Genomic DNA, 17,241 nt, shown 5'->3' with positions numbered 1-17,241 from the left:
GCAAGCTGGTAGTGACTCCATAATGGTGTGGATTGTGTTTACATGGAATGGATTGGGTCCTCAGTTCCAACTGAACTGATTATTGACCGAAAATCTTTGTGTTCGGCTACTCTGAGACTATTTGCAGCCATGGACTTCCATGTTCCTGAAAACAATGGAATTTTTATGGATGATAATGTGCCATTGTCACCGGGCCACAATTGTCGACGATTGGTTTGAAGAACATTCCGGACAGTTAGAGCGAATGATTTGGTCGCACAGGACGCCCGACATGAATCCCATCAAGCATTTATGGGACATAATCGAAAGGTCAGCTCGTGCACAAAATCCTGAACCGGTAACATTTCCGCAGTTATGAACGCCGATAGAGGCAGCATGGCTCAATGTTTCTGCGGGGGTTTTCCAAAGATTTGTTGATTCCATGTTACTTCGAGTTACAGCACTAGGCCGGGCGAAAGGAGGTCCGACACGATATGAGGAGGTATTGTTTGACTTCTGTCAGCTCAGTGTAGTTGTCAAACATACACTTCCAAAATAGCATTTATTATCCAAGACTAGTGATGATGCGCCCACTGTGAAATGTCAGTACACTTCGCTGGCTCAATTAACGTCGGATTGCTTGCATTATGATTTATACAAGCTGCTTACATTCTGATACGTGAAAGTGATGTTTTAGAATGGCACGCAATAGCTAAGCGCATTTGAAGTTGCCCGCAGCAAGACGAAATGAACGCTTTTACTGATAAATGCGAAGATCACTTAAACTTTGTATGAAGTTCATTGAGTGTATTTAAAAATGTACCACACTGTTTAGCAGCGATAGTCTTTTTCACGTGTATGTTAGGAAGGGCGCGAGGGAATAGAAAAATATCGCTGTATAAAAAGCTGGCAATCCTAAAAAATGTTGAAACACCATGAATGTCGAAATTACTTTCTCTGAGGCTCGTTGGCACTCCAGGCAAAACGTGTTTCACGTATCCTTGCCGTTTAAGAAAAAAAAATTCTTTTGAACCAATGAAATAATTATTACCTGTTGTGGTACTTAAGTTTAGTTTTATATGACATTTGAGGAAGGTTTCCTTCTTTGTGGACAGAATTCCATACGTTGGAATCTGTCCCTATCCGCGTCTGTCACCCCCAAGTTCCACATTAGGCGCCAACGCTATTGACAGAGCGCCAGCTATATAGATACAACAGCGGCGCTGATTACAACTGTCACAAGAGTTATCACTGTTTCCTCAGCTCGGCGCCGGCGTGTATTCCTGGCGCCTGAATACACGCATTCAGGGCGGCGATTAAACCACAGCTGAACTACTGGCGGATCTGTAAACACACGCCTGTCCAATAAGCGCCAGAGACTCCCAGTTCGTTAGACCAGTAAACAAAGTTCGCTAACTGCGAGCCATCAACGTGTGCCGCAATTCTCCGCTGACATCATCAGTATTGAATGTATCTGCTGCAAGCGTCATGAGCAATAAACATTATCACACAAGTTGCCCTTGCGCACTACTCGTGTACCAATGGGTTTGTGGACTGCTCAGCACGTGTCTGAAAGATTGGCAAACTGGGCCACAGCAAAATTAAATTTAATGTGAATCGCATACATACACCAAAAGGTGCAATAGCTTTTATCTAAACGATCGGCGATTGGCGACTGGAAACAGTGTCAATCATATGTTGGCGTATATCTCTGTAGCGCTTTAAGGCGGAGCGACATCGTAAATCTAGTAGTATGGAAGGCAAATTACGAAGTGAGATTTGTTGAAAAAATTTTAAGGAAGTGTAATTCATCACCGAGGTAGCAGTTCGCAAAGCCCTTTCGTTTCTTTACTATTGTTGGACGGCCTGGGACACTCACAAAGTCGGATTAGAGGGGGGGGAGGGGCAGAGAGACAGAGGGGGAGAGAGAGAGAGAGAGAGAGAGAGAGAGAGAGAGAGAGAGAGAGAGATAGGGGGGTCCAAAGAAGAGCTGCACGCTGCCTCACGGAAATGCTTAATGCTCAACAAAAAGCAGTAGGAGACGTTTCAAGAAATTCTGGAAGCACACGTTCCTAAATCTGAAAATCTGTAAAATTGGGGAAATTCTCGCTTACCACAATGTTTCTTCCTGTACACTGTGTAAAAGGAATGGCGAGAAAAAATACTGCAATACTACTTACACCACTACCACACATTGCACACTAGCTTAATGAGTACATATGTAAGCGTAGGGCCTGCACTGTGTACCTTCCTCGTATGTATAGACCGTGAATTCATAATGGAATGTAACGCCATGTTTGTAAAACAGGTGTCCTTACCTTGAAATGATACACCGAACTTAAAGATCATTTAACTCGCGAATACTAGGCCAAAAGTTTTAACTTGAAGTTTATTACAGCTTTACAGCATATTGGGCGTATTTACAAATGTACACTATTTCGTATATTTTACCCGCGGTATACATGGCAATTTCTTAGTCTTTGTAAGCTTTCATCTAAGATACGTTGCACACAGTCCTCTCAATTCTTTCCACATTGCAATTGAAGTTCAGTACAAAATATAATCTTTAAGGGCTTGTACTATGGACAATAATGTTCAGATTCCAATAGGAATGTTACAGGAACAAATGTTTAATGTTCCGCTTCCGTAGCCGTGCGGTCAGCGCGGCGGATTGCTTAACTGTAGGGACCCATATGCGATTCTCGGCCGAGTCAGAGACTTTCTCCGCTCGGTGACAGGGTTTTGTGTTCTCCATACTTCCGTATCGTGGTAATTGACATTCCACTATTGAGCTGTATGCGTGCATCCGGAAAGCCAGCAAATTAAAAAAAAATGTGTATAATTATATATTTCATTTACCCATGTCTTGCATTCGCCACCAATCACAACCACTCAAAGTATGTGAAACTCATTTACAAACACCTTGTATTTATACTACTCCTCTTATGTGTCGCAATGGCTTGTAGTTGAATCGATTCTGCATCAAAACCCTGAAATTTACAGAAACGAAGAAGCTCAATTTCGCTAAGGTCTCCAGTGTATACCCGTATTTACTCCTAGGTTAGTGTGGGCGAAGTGGCACGCTGTTTAAGACACGGAACACTCATTTAGAAGTGGCAGCTTTAATTGTTTCAAGCTATTTGATTTAGCTTTCCCGTTGCTTCTCTAAATACTAAGGCGAATACAAGATCCAGCAGCGACACAAGTAATTTTCACGCCTACGCTCGTCAAATTGTAGTAGTATTCGATCTCGAACGAAACGCCAATCCACTCTGCCTATGCTACTACTTTCATTCGACGTTAAACACGTATCCTACTACGCAGACACGGTTTGCTCATGTAGCTTACACATCTACCACTTTGTCAACACGCAGTTCTTCTTGTACCATGTGCAAATTTTACACACAAAAATGGTTTATTCTGTTACAGAAAAGAACAAAAGAATGAGACACGTAAGTGCTCCCACAACTTCTGCTTATTTTCAGTGAGGATCCCATGGTGCACTGTCCATACTACTGTGGTTATACAGAGAGTAACGGGTGTAACTGCAGATAATTTTGTTGGTGGCAGAGGACGCTGCACTGAACAGTATTACATCAGTATTTACGTCATTGGCAGACTAATAATCATAGCTATTTCAAATTGTATGTTCTATAGTTGGATAATACCTATAAGTACATTTGGCTAGAGTAAACCATTAATACATATTTTCTCCGAACAGCAGGTCAGGTGTTGAAACATGGAAGCAAAACGTGTAGTCCATAGTTACAGGCGTAGTCCACTTAGTGGTGCAGATGGCTGTATGGACAGGTACGACCATGCAGAAAACATCAGGACGTAAAGTTTGTGATGTATTTGTGGGAGGATTGTTAGATGCGGGAAAATATAATCGACATACTGATGTGTGTACATATCAAGGTACCCCACATAAAATTATCTGCACAGACACCAGTTACATCGTGTTTATTTGATACAGTGTGTTCGCTGGATACTTCGTAGGTATTACTTGAAATGTGGCTAGCCATGACGAAATAAGACTAACTTAGTTAAGAATAAAGCTGCGTATAAGTAAATAAAAACGCTTTTATTCTTCGCAGAATTTTTATATATGTGCCCTATAGTATCTTCGGTCTTAACATTGACAGCAGTGAATGTGTGGCAGAAGACTAACCGATCAAAAATGTCCTGTAGACATCTGGCGCTTTACCAGTGCATGTTTTAGAGAGTGGCTGTCTAAGGAAAAAAATCGATTTTAAAGTAAATAATATCTTCTTTTTGTTATAATAATTATAGTAGTTCAGATACTTCAGACTTGGCTGTTTATGTAATCAGACTAATTCACGCCACTGAAATTATTAATCGTTAGTGTGAGAGATTAAAACGTGTTTAATTGATACTGTGTTTTTTGCTCCAGTATGACAGACCAGCAGCGGGCGCCACAGACCGAAATTATTGACTTTGATTTTTTAGTATAACGCAACCTGGAGACGCTTCTAGTGGGTTATCTTCTGGTGGGCCAGCCCAATTCGTGAACCGCGTCCGCCATGAGATAGCGCCTGTGGCACGTCGTAGCAGCTTCTGTCCTCCGTAAAGCTTCTCTGAGGAGAGAGCGCCTCGTGGAATCTTAAAGTAGTATTCTGTGGTAATGTTCCGTACTCCTGCATGACTGTTCTACTGTTTCTGGTTCTGTGATTATGCCGTTCGTGACATCCTCCTAATGAGTGTTTTTGACGTCACGTTTTCGCTTTATCTACTATATTGGACGCTCACTAACTATTAATACCACAGTTTAGCAAAAAATGACGCTTTTAAAAGAACGTGAATTACCAGCTAACTGAAGTGTTTAGTTTTCTTAGTATGGATACTGTAGAAGTTTTATACAGAGGACAAGGCAGGTGAATACCATACACTTCGTGATTCTATCCTGTTGGACTTAATAGTAGTGACAACCGTGGTAGCTCCATCATCTTATTATTTGACATGTTTGCGTATTATTTTAATGAAAGGACGGAAGATTATGGTTTAACGTCCTCAGAGAATTAGTACATTAAGATTCGTTGTTGTTAGGATGATTACGTTCAGAGAATTTTTGTGGGTGAAACCATAATAATTAATTCCGTCAGGTTTTTCGTAGATTCTAAGTCAGCATTTCCAAGTAGGTGAAATTTTAAAGACTTCATAACATCCGTTACATCCACAGTCTTGAACTGTTAGACTTTGTCTCGTCACATACAGAGCAAATGACCTTGACCACATCATAATAGGTTTTCAGTTTTGACACGATAGCACAGTTGCCTGAGCAGTACCTGACAGGCGAAGGTTTAGTGTTAACACCGAATATCGTGGAAAGCAAGATTCGGAGTTGTCAGAGAATAACAGCAAACGAACGAATACGTGGTTCGCAGTGAGAGTCGTAAAGACTGCAGTTTTCGTTTGTCTAGTCTCAACGATGTGCCTTCCTTCTACAGGCGTACAGGAGAGACTTTGACATAGTTTCTTCTGCTCACTTGAAGCGTTCCCTCTGCACTGACAGGACACACGTGCTGACACTGAAGGACGTCGATGTAGTACTTGGTGCCGGTGAAAATGTATAATTTTTTTCCATAATGATGACACGAAGCATCTGAATTAACGATGCATCGATGAATCTTAAATGATGCACCCCAGACACGAGAAGTACATGTGTGAGGTATACTATTTCCGCTTAACTAGTTAACGATAATAGGGCTGCATTTATGTTACGCGTAGCCACATGGATGAAGCAACAGGAAGTGTACACGACAGTTGTCAACAGCTTCTTCTTCACATTGGGAGTGTACTTCTTCATAACAGCAAGAATTCGGGCGGTGAAGATCACTGATATGCTTCCACACGCTCTGTGTCCAACACAGTGAACGTGCCACCGTGGTTAGGCCTTACGAGAGCTCGCGATGCTGGTTACTGACGGCTGTTCATTCTCAGCCCAACGCCTCAGTGAACGGGAATATTGGAACTCCATATCGCTAGCACCCGGCCATTAACATCAACTATCGAAGCCAAGACCGTTTGGCCGGCCGGAGTGGCCGAGCGGTTCTAGGCGCTTCAGTCTGGAACCGCGCGACCGCTGCGGTCGCAGGTTCGAATCCTGCCTCGGGAATGGATGTGTGTGATGTCCTTAGGTTAGTTAGGTTTAAGCAGTTGTAAGTTCTAGGGGACTGATGACCTCAGCTGTTACGACCCATAGTGCTCAGAGCCATTTGAGCCAAGACCGTTTGTTGGGCTTCGAGTAGCTCTTCAATTGTCTTCACGACGCTGCGTGAATCAAGGGTTCGTTTCTGGGCGGGTGGGAAGATTGGGGTGGGAGGGGTTCCATTTTATTAATGTCTTCCCCACTCTCTTGCCGTTACTCCTTGTTTTAACACTATACAGATGCCCGCGATTTTAATGATAATAGCAGTTCAATGTTTCAATATTATAATAATTTGTTTGTATCAGTGGTTAGTACATTTTAGCGTGCAAGAAATTTCAGATCAGGGAAAAAGTATTCGTACGAAAATTTGAAGAGTGCCGGTAGATTTATAATGCATTTTATTTAAGAGTTGTAATACCCACGCACTTTCACAAATTCGTCGACGTCATTATTTCATAATAAAATCGAAGCCTGCACTCAACATTATGCGTATTCTGCCACTATTGTGAACATAAGTCTGCAGACTGTCGACGCGAGACTGTAAATGGCGATGCTGCTTCTTCCAGTCTCTTTTGCGTAGTCGAGATGTCACTCTTCTTGTTAGTTTATTTCTTAGTGAAGGGTTTATCCCTTTTTGTTTTCCCTCACTCCACATTCTATTGTTCGCCGATTGTATCCCGAGACTCGGGAACCGTGTCGGGTTTGTTTTTGACAACAGGTACTGTCAGCCTTTGCCTCTACAGGCAGTCAGGCTGCAAGCCCATCGACTTGAGCGGTCCCTCAAGCAAGTGTTCCTGCTAAACATAGCCTGTAATTTCAAGGAATTCCTTGGCATTTTGCAGACTCTTCCTTTTCTGGCTTTTTTCTTCTCCGAACATGAGCTGAGGGATTTAGAAACTGGCGTAGGTAGGAATGTAAATGCGTTGACTAAAATGATTTTGTTTTGTGGGGAGCGTGGGAGGTGCGGGTTTTGTTTTCACATCAAGTAAAAATCTTTGGCTATAGGTACTGCCCTGTTTGACATACATTAACAAAAATGTCGGGTGTTATAATTTGGACGTGTGATGAGGTGTGCGCCCTGTCGCCTTACCTGGAGAGACAGCGCAGAGTGCCGGTAGGGGATCCACGACTGCGCAGCGGCGATCCCCACGCTGCCGCCAGACACCTGCTGCTGTTGCTGGTGGTGGTGGTGCCCGTGAGTGGCCGTCGCCGCAGAAGCCGCCGTCCCGGCAGAGGCCGCCGTCGCTGCAGACGCCGCGCCTTCGGCCGCGACCGCGACCTCGAGCAGAGCTGCGAGCAGCAGTGGGCCGAACGCGGCCAGCCACATGGTGGTGCGGCCGACTCACCGACTCCCTCGCTGACTGAGTGGCCGGCTGACGGGCCGCCGCAGACTGGTGTGGCCTTGCTGCCAGCAGCCGCGGCGCCCGGAGGAGGTCCAGCGGGCTTCTGCCTGCCCCCACCACGCACCACCACACCCCACCAGACACCAGCCGCACAGCTGAGGCAGTTGGTCCAGCCGGGCGGCCGGCGAAGGCTGCGCCGAGCGCCTCGGGCCATCTCACTCCGCTCACACTTGTCGCTTCCTCCACTTGTTGCCCGGCTGTCACTACTGGCACGACCAAACACTTCCCTATCGCGCCTACTTTGACCTACCTCGTAACGGGTGACTTACCCCTGACTCTTCACATGGTTTTACAGAACAGTCTGTTACACTGGAGCAAAATAACTGATGATGGTCGAAGTAGAGAGGATATAAAATGTAGACTGGCAATGGCAAGGAACGCGTTTCTGAAGAAGAGAAATTTGTTAACATCGAATATTAAGTGTCAGGAAGTCGTTTCTGAAAGTATTTGTCTGGAGTGTAGCCATGTATGGAAGTGAAACGTGGACGATAAATAGTTTAGACAAGAAGAGAATAGAAGCTTTCGAAATGTGGCGCTACAGAAGAATGCTGAACATTAGATGGGTAGATCACATAACTAATGAGGAGGTATTGAATAGAATTGGGAAGAAGACGAGTTTGTGGCACAACTTGACAAGAAGAAGGGATCGGTTGGTAGGACATGTTCTGAGGCATCAGGGCATCACAAATTTAGCATTGGAGGGCAGCGTGGAGGGTAAAAACGTAGAGGGAGACCAAGAGATGAATACACTAAGCAGATTCAGAAGGATGTAGGTTGCACTAACAAGGGAATGGTCAGACTTGTCATGTCGAAACCTGTGTTGCTTTTTCTGCCACTGTGAGTTAACATTGCAAGAAGTCTGTATGCAGAATTTTAGCTGCTGACATGACCTGGAGGTCTGTAAACAATTTTATGAAGTAAGACATTATTGTCGCATGGTTTCCGCGCTTATAACTGCCTCTTGTACAACCCTGACCTCTCTCGCTACGTTATACCAACGCCATCTAGGGTCAAGGTGGCGTTAGCTACGCGCCGCTCTCTTGCCACAGCAGTAAGAGAGCTGATTACCCCGGTGAAAGCGATCGTATGATAATTAAACATTCGTTGACAAATATAACTGATATTCTTTCCAAATAGCTATGAAATAGAAACAAATAAATATACCGTTTAGGACACGTCCAAATTTTATTTCTTGTAATTACCGCAAAAATGCGAAATATTGATACAATGTTCAAAACATAGGTTTTTTGTGCACTAAGAACATACAAGCAAAGACGACATATGACAGCCCTGCGAATCACAGACGTTGTCAGATGTCCGTAGACAAAACTGGGCTGGTGTTAGGAATGAATCAGGCCTAGTATCAGTATATTTCGAGGAGTGCCACGCATATTTAATCAAATTCTGAAACCGTGGGGAGGAAAATTGATAATGTACTACTGATTGCAGCTTGAGATTATTGTCACGGTGATAGACAGGAAATTGCAGTGATCTGCACACAATAATTTTCTCTATTAGTTTTCTGTAAAATGCCTTCCACTGACGGAAAAATTCTCTGTCTGAAGGTTGAATTACGTTCGTCGTGCCGGGTGGAATCTGAAGTATCTCTACTTTTTTGTCAGGGTGGGCTCGAAATACAGCTTTTAATGAATCAGACCTTTTATGACCTGACCACGAATCTAGAAGAAGAGATTTGTTCCCGCAGAACGGAAGAAAAGCATGACGCATGAAAAGTGTAACGTTTTCATTTCCCATTTTTCCAGACTTCGATGCGTCTACCACAAGATTGTTTGCGTGGAACATTGTTCTTTTGACACGAGGTCCAAAACGTCCAGTTGGTTCTTGAAGACACACATATAGTTTAGGCAGCAATGAACCATCCAGACTAATTATGGGCATTATAGTGTATGAATGGGTGAGTGCAGTCGTTTCTTACCACTTTCGTTCAACCAATACGTCACCGCTTTTTCTTTGTCTGAAAAGATAGTTGTAGTTGCTGGTGTTACTTTCGTAGATAGTTGATGATGGTACGTGGCACTATCACTCGAACAGTCTTCATGAGTGCAACTTTCGTCGGTGTCTTCGCCGTCTGTAGATTCACAGTCTGCGCTATCGAGTGTTTCAGTTGTTTCTAACCACATGTCTGCGCCATTTAGATGCTCGTCTAGAAGTTTAACAACCATGTCGCACAACACATAGTCTTCGCGTGTGTTTTCTGTTGATTGCTTCATTTGGCGTCTGTGGTATATCTCCACGGCAAGCAGCAAAACATTTACAGGGTTCGCCATCACCTGTGAGGGGAGATTGAATGTTCACTGTAAAGTGGCTTGCGGAGTATAGACGAACATGTACAGAACATCGTTCACATCTCTAACCAGTTTCAGGACTGTATGTTTCGAAATACGTACCAGAAATTAAAAGGACGTACATGCCACAGAAACGAATATTCGTTTCCCCTTTCCACCAAAACCGTGCATCGATATTCCTCTTTAGTGAACGCCGCGATAAGACGGCCGTACTTCCCGACCATGCGCACAACGCTCGCGACTCGCCATTTCCAGGGGTGGCCAGCCGTCACTGCAAGCGCCAAGCAGGAAAAACAGCCATGTTCGTGATTTTTTTTTTTTAGGTGACTTCCAGTTCATGTCAGCAGCTACAATTTTGCATACGGACCTTTTGCACAGTTAAATAACAGTGCTAAAAAAAGCAATACATGTTTCGGCATGACAAGTCTGACCATTCCCTTGTAAGTACTGGGAGATGAAGCAGCTTGCACAGGATAGAGTAGCATGGAGAGCTGCATCAAACCAGTCTCTGGACTGAGCACCACAACAACATCAACTGTTACACTGAATCTGATCAGAAGAAAGTAAACTTACCCGATGAACTGAAATGGCATTATTGGCTTGGATAAATGTGTAGACAGTTCATCACTTCCTGGCCTCTCGTTCTGCATTGGTACATTTAAGTTTTGAACGTTGAACGTACAGTGCGTGAGGGCTCCTTGCTCTCGCCTTACTTCCACTCCAAAACAACATGTTACATCCATAACACTTTAGAGAAACTGTACAAGGTGCTATTCCGTAATACTTCACAAAGTGCACACGGTGTCTGCGAGCTGTGGCCCTTCGCTGGTCGAGACATACGTTTGCTAACTGCAGAGTCTACACCTACATATCTACACTACTGGCCATTAAAATTGCTACACCACGAAGATGACGTGCTACAGACGCGAAATTTAACCGACACGAAGAAGATGCTGTGATATGCAAATGATTAGCTTTTCAGAGCATTCACACAAGGTTGGCGCCGGTGGCGACACCTACAACGTGCTGATATGAGGAAAGTTTCGAACCGATTTCTCATACACAAACAGCAGTTGACCGACGTTGCCTGGTGAAACGTTGTTGTGATGCCTCGTGTAAGGAGGAGAAATGCGTACCATCACGTTTCCGACTTTGGTAAAGGTCTTTCTCCTATCGAGATTGCGGTTTATCTTATCGCGACATTGCTGCTCGCGTTGGTCGAGATCCAATGACTGTTAGCAGAATATGGAATCGGTGGGTTCAGGAGGGTAATACGGAAAGCCGTGCTGGATCCCAACGGCCTCGTTTCACTAGCAGTCGAGATGACAGGCATCTTATCCGCATGGCTGTAACGGACCGTGCAGCCACGTCTCGATCCCTGAGTCAACAGATGGGGACGTTCGGAAGACAACAACCATCTGCACGAACAGTTCGACGCCGTTTGCAGCAGCATGGACTGTCACCTCGGAGACCATAGCTGCGGTTACCCTTGACGCTGCGTCACAGACAGGAGCGCCTGCGATGGTGTACTCAACGACGAACCTGGGTGCACGAATGGAAGAACATTTTTTTTCCGGATGAATCCAGGTTATGTTTACAGCATCATGATGGTCGCATCCGTATTTGGCGACATCGCGGTGAACGCACATTGGAAGCGTGTATTCGTCATCGCCATACTGGCGTATCACCTGGCGTGATGGTATGGGGTGCCATTGGTTACACGTCTCAGTCACCTCTTGTTCGCATTGATGGCACTTTGAACAGTGGACGTTACATTTCAGATGTGTTACGACCCGTGGCTCTACCCTTCATTCGATCCCTTCGAAACCCTAAATTTCAGCAGGATAATGCACGACCGCATGTTGCAGGTCCTGTACGGGCCTTTCTGGATGCAGAAAATGCTCGACTGCTGCCCTGGCCAGCACATTCTCCAGATCTATCACCAATTGAAAACGTCTGGTCAATGGTGGCCGAGCAACTGGCTCGTCACAATACGCTTGTCACTACTATTTATGAACTGTGGTATCGTGTTGAAGCTGTACACACGATTCAAGCTCTGTTTGACTCAATGCCCAGGCGTATCAAGGCCGTTATTACGGCCAGAGATGGTTGTTCTGGGTACTGATTCCTCAGGATCTATGCACCCAAATTGCGTGAAAATGTGATCACATGTCAGTTGTAGTATAATAAATTTGTCCAATGAATACGCGTTTATCATCTGCATTTCTTCTTGGTGTAGCAGTTTTAACTGGCCAGTATTGTACATTGGCGGAGAGTACCCTATACCACTACTGGTCATTTCCTTTTCCTTTCGCAGATTGAGCGAGGGAAAATTGTCTGTCTATACGCCCTTATATGAGCCTAATTTCTGTGCTCTTCGGGTTCTTACGCGAAATGTGCGTTGGCGGCTGTAAAATCGTTTGGCAGTCAGCTTCAAATGCAGATTTTCTAAATTTTCTCAATAGTGCGCGTTCCTGGTACGTCTCCTCCCTACAGGGATTGCCATTTCAGTTCCTAAAGGATCTCCGTGGTACTTGCGTGTTGCCCAAACCTCCCGGTAACAAATACAGCAGCCCGCCTTTGAATTGCTGTGGAGTCTGGTGCGGTTCCCAAACATTCGAGCGGTACTCAAGAATAGGTCGCCCAATATAGCGAACTCGACCATTCGCCATACCTTACCACATTCCTCGCAGGCTCGTTCCATTTCATATAGATTTGCACCGTTTCGCGGCGGCGGCCAAAAACAAGCTGTAACCACCCCTACGACGTCCTACATCTGAGCGTACTCGACACGTCGTTCTTAACTGGGCGAAATCGACAGATGTAAAGGTAATTTCGGGGGGAAAATAAAGCGAGTTTATGCATTATGATGTGAATAGCGTAGAGAGACACATGAGGCTGTTCACGAAATATGAAGTTGTGCATATGAAGTTGTGCATAGGAAGATTGCTACGCCAGAAGACCAACAAGATTCTGTAAAGTCGCTGAGGATCGTCGGTTGGTACAGGGACTGTCCGTTGACCCCGTAATGTAAGTAAAAGTTATGTATTGCTCATCAATAGGCGGAGTAGTAGTTTGGTCCCTTTAATCATCCATTCATCCATCCAACCAACCAACCAACCAAGAGGCGACGAGCTCAATTAGTGTTCCGTACACGGCGATAAATCACTGTAAGTAGCAACAAACGTAAAATACCTAGGAAATCACTTGAAGTGGCGTCAAGTGGGATGACCACATGAAGCTAATTTTAGGAAAAGGGGATGTCAGCTTGAGATTAATTGAGAGAATCCTAATGGAATGTAAATTATACCCAAAATAACTTGCTTACGAAACACTAGTACGATCGAGTCTTGACTACAGCTCATCAGTGTGCGCCACTTACCAATGTGGATTCATAGTGGAGAGAAGGGGAGAGAGAGAGAGAGAGAGAGAGAGAGAGAGAGAGAGAGAGAGAGAACGAAAAGTAGCACGTTTCTTCACAGGACCAAGCCCAAGCGGTTTACGTAGATGGTCAATAAACTTCAGGGACACAATTGACAAGAGAGATGGAGCATCATGCGAAGGTTTGCCGTTGAAATTCGTGGAACATATGTTCGAAGAGGTGTCGGTACCGTATTACTTTCTGTTAAATGTGTCTCACAAGATGATCATTACGAGAAAATGAAAGGTATTATGGAAATAATAATTCATGCAGAAGCTTGCCGACAATCATTCTTTCCAGGCGTCATTCGCGAATGAAACGGGAAGGGGGGGACATGACAGTGTTGCAAAAATTATCCCCTTTCATAAGCTATAAGGTGGCTTACCTAGTATAGACGTAAGACTACCGTGTGGAACTCAGGTACTTTCATCATGATCAGATGACTGCATCGTGCGGGAGTAAATGTAATGTGCTGACGCGGCGAGTCAATCGTTATGATCCTCTATTTTTTTCTTTTTCTTTTTTTTAAAAAAGGAAGACTGAGGTTCAAATCCCTATTCGACCATCTGGATTAATATTTTGTTTGGTCCGCCAAACGACTTTGGGAGATTGCAGACATGGTTTCTTCGCTAAGGCAGTGACAGAGTTCTTTCCCGTAATCTGGATCCCTTCCATGACCATCTATTGTTAACAAGCTCGGGCGTAGCCTCCGTTTCCAGCCTAAAAACTCAGTACAAAGCATTTCCTCCGCTCTGAACAGGTAATACCACTGGAATCTCGGGATGTGTGGTTGGCCGGGATAGTACAGGAAATATGGCATGTTAGCGAGAAACAACTATTATTACTGGTGAACAAAACGAACTGCTGACTGTCGCCAAATCCAAAACGATTTTGCGTAGCGCAACAAAAGATACAAATTTCTACGCTTAATTTGAAAGAAAAAAGTCCTCTGTTCGTTGTGAAATCGACAGTAGAAGCAAATTTGCAGGTTAGACTGAACTGGCAGTTTTTAATCGGATTTCGCAGTGATCTACATCGTGTGTGCACATACACAACAGAGCCCTTTACTCAGGGAGTGAGGGTTGGATGCAGACGCAGGAAGCTTACATCGTCGTCCTGGGCTATGCTATGGGCCGTTGGAGGTGGTTTGCCATCGCCTTCTACCGACTTGCTATGAAGTGTCAAGTGTGTGTCCGTGTCTTGTGGATGGCTTTGATGAGTGCTTGAACAGTGTAGTGTTGGGCTTATGTTGTATTGGATTGAGGGAAGGGAGAATGTGAAACCCGATGCCAGCACATAGCTTATTCCTCACGAATAGCACCAAGGGATGAAGCCGAGAACTTAACATCCCAATTGGACGGTTCGCCGTCAAGAATGTCACATATACTCAGTTCATGAGATACTACGAAGGCGTGTGGAATTTAATCTAGGACACTAGCGCAAAGATTGGTAATAAGAAACCGTAAGCCACCACCTCGTCTCCCCTTGCCGGCCAAATATTGCCAGTGAAAAATATTCCACCACCAGGATTCGAACCGGCTTACCGACGAGTCGAGTATCACAACAAAGGGCTGCGTTGGCAACCTCGGACACGAAGGTGGATCACTGCAAGATTAGAGCTGAAAAATAGAGGAGGAAAAGGAAGGAGGGGAGGAAGAGACTAATTAAAAAACACCGCTACTGTGTACCTCAGCTCGCACTCTTCTCTCATTAGCTTCGGAAGGTGTTCTGTACATCTTGGTGTTGTCGACTGGTGAACAAAATATGAGTTCACTGGATGCCACGCTGTCTTTGCTATTACATTGACTTCCTAGCGTATGGAAGACCTAGTCGTTCGTAACGGGGCGTAAAAACAATCGTCGGACATGACAGTAAATTCGAGAGCGCCGCAAGGCAGTATCAGGCTTCACGACATTTGTAAATAATGAGAGAACTGATAACGTCGGAAGCTGCGTGAGAGTGTTCGGAGGTGATGGTTTTGTATACAGGGTGTTGCAAAAAGGTACGGCCAAACTTTCAGGAAACATTCCTCACACACAAATAAAGAAACGATGTTAAGTGGACATGTGTCCGGAAACGCTTAATTTCCATGGTTGAGCTCATTTTAGTTTCGTCAGTATGTACTGTACTTCCTCGATTCACCGCCAGTTCGCCCAATTGAAGGAAGGTAATGTTGACATCGGTGCTTGTGTTGACATGCGACTCACTGCTCTACAGTACTAGCATCAAGCACGTAGCATCAACGGTTAGTGTTCATCACGAACGTGATTTTGCAGTCAGTGCAATGTTTACAAATGCGGAGTTGGCAGATGCCCATTTGATGTGTGGATTAACACGGGGCAATAGCCGTGGCGCGGTACGTTTGTATCGAGACAGATTTCCAGAATGAAGGTGTACCGACAGGAAGACGTTTGAAGCAATTGATCGGCGTCTTAGGGAGCACGGAACATTCCAGCCTATGACTCGCGACTGGGGAAGACTTCGAACGACGAGGACACCTGCAAATGGACGAGGCAATTCTTCGTGCAGTTGGCGATAACCCTAATGTCAGCGTCAGAGAAGTTGCTGCTGTACAAGGTAACGTTGACCACGTCACTGTATGGAGAGTGCTACGGGAGAACCAGTTGTTTCCGTACCATGTACAGCGTGTGCAGGCACTGTCAGCAGCTGATTGGCCTGCGAATGGTTCATCCAACAATGTGTCAATCCTCATTTTAGTGCAAATGTTCTCTTTACGGATGAGGCTTCATTCCAACGTGATCAAATTGTAAATTTTCACAGTCAACATGTGTGGGCTGACGAGAATCCGCACGCAATTGTGCAATCACGTCATCAACACAGATTTTCTGTGAACGTTTGGGCAGGCATTGTTGGTGATGTCTTGATTGGGCCCCATGTTCTTCCACCTGCGCTCAATGGAGCACGTTATCATGATTTCATACGGGATACTCTACCTGTGCTGCTAGAACATGTGCCTTTACAAGTACGACACAACATGTGGTTGATGCACGATGGAGCTTCACATTTCAGTCGAAGTGTTCGTACACTTCTCAACAACAGATTCGGTGACCGATGGATTGGTAGAGGCGGACCAATTCCATGGCCTCCACGCTCTCTTGACCTCAACCCTCTTGACTTTCATTTATTGGGGCATTTGAAAGCTCTTGTCTACGCTACTCCGGTACCAAATGTAGAGACTCTTCGTGCTCGTATTGTGGACGGCTGTGATACAATACGCCATTCTCCAGGGCTGCATCAGCGCATCAGGCATTCCATGCGATGGAGGGTGGATGCATGTATCCTCGCTAACGGAGGACATTTTGAACATTTCCTGTAACAAAGTGTTTGAAGTCACGCTGGTACGTTCTGTTGCTGTGTGTTTCCATTCCATGATTAATGTGATTTGAAGAGAAGTAATAAAATAAGCTCTAACATGGAAAGTAAGCGTTTCCGGACACATGTCCACATAACATATTTTCTTTCTTTGTGTGTGAGGAATGTTTCCTGAAAGTTTGGCCGTACCTTTTTGTAACACCCTGTATAAAAAATACACAACGCCTGAAAATTGTAATGAAATGCAGCTACACAGTCTCAGCGTTTGGTGCTGGAAATGAAAGTTGCCAGAAACATTCAATGGAAGAATGAAAAACCGTCGGTTGATTTATTCTCTTGTATTACTTTGCAGTCCGGCACTTCTACCAGGCAAGGTTAATTAAAGACGTTGTGAGGGTCCAAAGGAGAGCAGCGCGCTTCATCATGGGTTAGTTCAGTAAGCGCGAAAGCGTCCTTGAGATTATTTCAACCTCCAGCGGCAGGGGCTACAAGAGAATCGTTGTGTATCGTGGAGGGGTTTATTGGCTTATTGGTTACAAGTACCTGTTCTTTCGGTTATATGTCGTGGAATGACCGCGACGTGAAAACAAAGGACGGGCTTGTACGGAGGCTTACAGACTGCAGTTGCAC

The 17,241-nt window shown here is 44.8% G+C and overlaps 2 protein-coding genes across 2 annotated transcripts in view; one reads left to right on the top strand and one right to left on the bottom strand.

Moving 5' to 3' along the window:
* The window catches only part of LOC126101140 (uncharacterized), a 234,046-nt gene extending 226,507 nt beyond the window's left edge, over positions 1-7,539 (bottom strand). Inside the window, exon 1 of the mRNA XM_049911826.1 lies at positions 7,239-7,539. Within this exon, the coding sequence (XP_049767783.1) occupies positions 7,239-7,475 (237 nt within the window). The 5' untranslated portion in view covers positions 7,476-7,539. The remainder of the gene's footprint in view (positions 1-7,238) is intronic.
* LOC126101142 (Golgi-associated PDZ and coiled-coil motif-containing protein-like) overlaps positions 1-17,241 on the top strand; it is a 482,442-nt gene that overhangs the window by 266,289 nt on the left and 198,912 nt on the right. The gene's annotated exons all lie outside the window — the stretch shown is intronic.

The sequence above is a fragment of the Schistocerca cancellata genome, chromosome 9 (assembly GCF_023864275.1).
Source record: "Schistocerca cancellata isolate TAMUIC-IGC-003103 chromosome 9, iqSchCanc2.1, whole genome shotgun sequence".
NCBI classification, from domain to species: domain Eukaryota; kingdom Metazoa; phylum Arthropoda; class Insecta; order Orthoptera; family Acrididae; genus Schistocerca; species Schistocerca cancellata.
This window is presented reverse-complemented; position numbering and strand designations above follow the sequence as displayed.